At 39.1% G+C, this 4,037-nt stretch overlaps 1 protein-coding gene across 1 annotated transcript; it reads left to right on the top strand.

Moving 5' to 3' along the window:
• The first annotated feature begins 354 nt into the window (after window positions 1-354).
• LOC116895729 (melanoma antigen preferentially expressed in tumors-like) lies at window positions 355-3,080 on the top strand. Its single transcript, XM_032896910.1, is given in 4 exon segments — window positions 355-641; window positions 1,081-1,564; window positions 1,566-1,663; window positions 2,567-3,080. Coding segments are annotated over 4 exon segments (1,383 nt in total).
• Window positions 3,081-4,037: the final 957 nt, after the last annotated feature.

Genomic DNA, 4,037 nt, shown 5'->3' on the forward strand with positions numbered 1-4,037 from the left:
TTTAAAATTTTCTGTTGTACCACTTTTGTGCAGGTTTATCTTTCCTTTATCATGGAGCCATGTAGCTCAGTGACCGCATTTGATTTCTGCTTATTAACTACCCACTTCCAATTGTGTTTTATCATAAACATATATCTATATATACATGTGAGGGAGTAGGTATTCTCCAAGAAGAAGCACACACATACACCATTTACACTTAAGAGTAAATTTCTAGTCGGTGACTACAATAGATGTATTAGTAATGATCATCTGATTTACCATTTATTCTTTAACTATTTTCTACTTCACTAGCACTGTGTGTGTTTTCCCAGAACTTCTAATTGTTTCTCATCCTGGTGCAGGTTCACAAAGATGGATGTAAAGAACCCAAACAAACTGTTGGAGCTTGCTATACATAGTCTACTCAATGAGGAGTCTGCAGCAATCCAAGCTCTGGAGGAGATTCCAAGAGAGCTTTTTGTTCCGTTGTTCATTGCTGCCTTTGAGGGTGGGCATAAGAATGTATTGAGTGCTATGGTTAAAGTTTGGCCCTATTACTGTCTCCATATTGGGTCATTAAGCATACAGGAGCCTCAACATGAACTCCTAAAAGCCATGATTGAGAATCTTCCAGTATATCCTGCACCGTCCTCTTCTCGGTAAGACTGTATAGCAAAGACATGGTAAGACACGGGAGGTTACACCATACCTTACTGCTGTCCTGGAAGTAGTATCTAGTGTTTGCTGAAGATTTGTTGTGAGGTTATTGGCTCCACACTTAAATTGAAGACTAATGCCTTCAATGTTTGTTACAAAATCTATTTTATTGAGGATACTCTTGATGGGTTTATATAACAGGTGTTATTACATAAAAGACAGGGACTTTAAGACTGGAGACAGTTTAAGGTGTATAAAAGATGGGAAAAAGGAGGTCGGATTTTCATGGGAAAGAATGATTGGTGGTTAGCATAAGGAGTGGCAGCTGTGCATACGAGGATTTGTTATGCTTGTGTCATTCTTATATACCATCATCGATCCTACCGGGTTTCATTATCATTTGCTGTTTCTCATATATTCTATCTCCTCTTATCCTTACAGGGGACCTAAATTGAGGATCCTAGATTTAAGGCAAGACACTGACTGTAGGATCACATGCCCTGAAGTCAGCACCAAAACACCTTCCTGTTTTTATTCTTGTTCTTATTCTGACCGCTCTATCACAAAAATAGAAAAGCAGCTTTGTTGTGTAAATGCAGAGTGTAAGACTCTCTTACCAAGGCCTGTAGAACTACTAGTGGATCTTTCCCTTGATGGCTCCTTAATGGAAAAGGAATTTTTGGTTTTGCTTATGTACAAAATTGAGGAGAGTTTAGGGTCTTTGCATGTGTGCTGCCGAGATTTGCAAATTGATAAATTGTGTAAATGCAAATGCACACTGAAATTTCTTGATCTCAAATGTATTGATCAGTTGTCAGTTGATAGGGGCTCACTGAGTGATATCACCAGCATCCTGTGTCGGATGATCCACCTAGAAAGCCTTAGTCTGTCTAATGTCACTTTTAGATCTCTGAGTGGTAAAGTCTTTTAAGATTTTTCTCAGTCACTTGCAGCGTATGGAACACCTTAAGGAACTCAGCTTGTCTTCATTCTGCCTCAAAAATCATCTGGACAGAGTTCTCAGGTAAGGGTTTGGGGTAGGACCCTGGGTTCCCTGCATAGCTTACTGAGACAGGATAGAAAACACTCTTATGCATTCCTAAGTTCCTCAAACCTTTGCTTTCCACTTCATCACCTCTGAGAATGTGAAACTGGAGAAAGACAGAATTACAAAAATTAAGCAACCAGCAATGTACAGGTACTATGGTAAGTGCAGAAATAGAAAAATGAAAAGCAAATGCACTAGCCTTCTAGATAGGAGGAAAAGGATGAGGGACAGGAATTGGGATGTAGGAAGACATTTTGCCACATCACAGATGTACATAATCTATAGGTGTCCTTAGCTTATAATGTCAGATTACTTTGCTAATCTATAATCTCCAAGGTATAGACCATGAAAGTAGGGGCTGGCCCAAAGGGAATTTTCAGTTGCCTGCCCTTTCTGACTCCTGCCCTCTAAAAAGGTGAACTAAAATCTACAATGGATAATATTGTAAGTACTCAGTGCATTGATTTTTCTCTTACTATTTCTTAGAATAATCTATTTATATTGGACACATTCTTAAGATGAAAAGAAATTGTACTTCAGTGCTGAAAACCAAACTTTCAACAGGGCCTGCTGGCACATGCTTTTAATCTCAGCACTTGGGAGACCAAGGCAGGCAGATTCTGTGAGTTCAAGGTTACCATGGTCTACATAGTTCAAGGACAGCAGAGCTACATAATATCCTGTCTCAAAAAAATAAAAGAAAAAGAAAAATGGGGGAAAGGTGGAAGAAGACAAGAAAACTAATTTTCTCAGAGTCCCAAAACTATTAAGTAAACTGTAGCACACACTAACACATTGATAGTTTATTCTAGATGTAAAGGTATAGCTTTCATTTTTCAATCTTCATTCTTCAGGAAGTGTTTTTGTTTCTCCCTACAGAGTCTTACCACCTGGTTTGGATTTCTTGTATCTGCCATTCTGTGATCTTTCGTACAGAGACTTCAAATTTATGTCCCAGAGTCCTCAGGTCACCCACCTAAAGCTACTAAATCTTAGTAACAACCCAATGTATTGGGGTGACTTTGAGCCCTTTCACACTGTTCTGATAAATCTCTCTGGTACTCTTCAGCATCTAGAGATAAACCATTGCCTTATAAGTGATTCTGCAATGTCTGCTCTTATCCCTGCCCTAGTTAGATGTACCCGTCTCCGTGTGCTGGGCTTTGCTTCTAACCCCATCTCAATGCCTATGCTTGTGAATATCATGCATAATTTAACACCCATGAAGGAGCTAAAATATGTGATTTACCCTATTCCTGTACATTGCTATGAAAGATGGCATTTTCAGGGCAGTTTAGACAGACAGAAACTTGCCATTGTACAGCTACAACTGAAGGCAATGCTAGAGCTTGCACATAGAGAGGACATGAACTGGATCACTTACTGCGAGTAAATTTCACAGTCCAACACAGTGTTAATCTGACATGTACCACTAAAGTACTAATGTTATTTCCTAGACCCATAGACTTGATCTTTAAGGTTCTTACGTTGTACGGAATTGCACTTAGGAAGGATAGTGCATAACTTAGCAAAAACTGAAGGACTTCAAGAGTTTCTTGTCACTATTGACAGATTACTGACAATAGTAGCTTTTATATTTTTATAAGATGATCAATTCCTGCTATGCTGTATCCCTGTCCATACTCTTTGGTATGCTTGTGGGCACACACATAAATCAACACAGTGACAGCCTTTCCTGGCTGTGTTTGTAGAAAAGGGCAGTGGGTTTTGAAGGCAGTCCTTTCATCCCATAAGTCACTTTAGGCTGTTTTGGGTTGCTTATGGGAAACTATCAGGATTTAACAGTAGTTCAGGAAAGAATGTAGAAGAGGCCCTGAGATTTCAATATACCCCTCAAGAACATAAATACAATGACCTACTTCCTTGACGTAGGCCCACTGTGAAATTTCCACCACTCACCATGAAGTGTTCAGCTGGGTATCCAGCCTTCTTCCCATAAATTTTGTGGTGGCATTTAGAATCCTTGCCACAATATTTCTCCTACTTCCTCTGGTTCTCTTAACACTGTACATTTACTTAGTTGTGTAAATCGTTCCCTTACATATATTTGGCTATTGTATATTTTCCAATAACGGTGCCTCATTTGGTATGATACATTCTAGCCACATGGGAATACTCAGGGTCACCTTACTTCATTCTCCAAAATATAACATAACTAAAAATTCAGTTAGTGTATTCTAGACTTAATTAGAAACGATGTATGCCACAGCAATAATTAGCAATTTACACAGAGCTCAGGAAATGCCTTATTCATCCAGTTGCTTACCACACAGGCTCACCAATGCTCAGATGCCTGGCATATGTGTAAAAAGTTTAGCACCAAAGTGTA

The sequence above is a fragment of the Rattus rattus genome, chromosome 3, assembly GCF_011064425.1.
Source record: "Rattus rattus isolate New Zealand chromosome 3, Rrattus_CSIRO_v1, whole genome shotgun sequence".
NCBI classification, from domain to species: domain Eukaryota; kingdom Metazoa; phylum Chordata; class Mammalia; order Rodentia; family Muridae; genus Rattus; species Rattus rattus.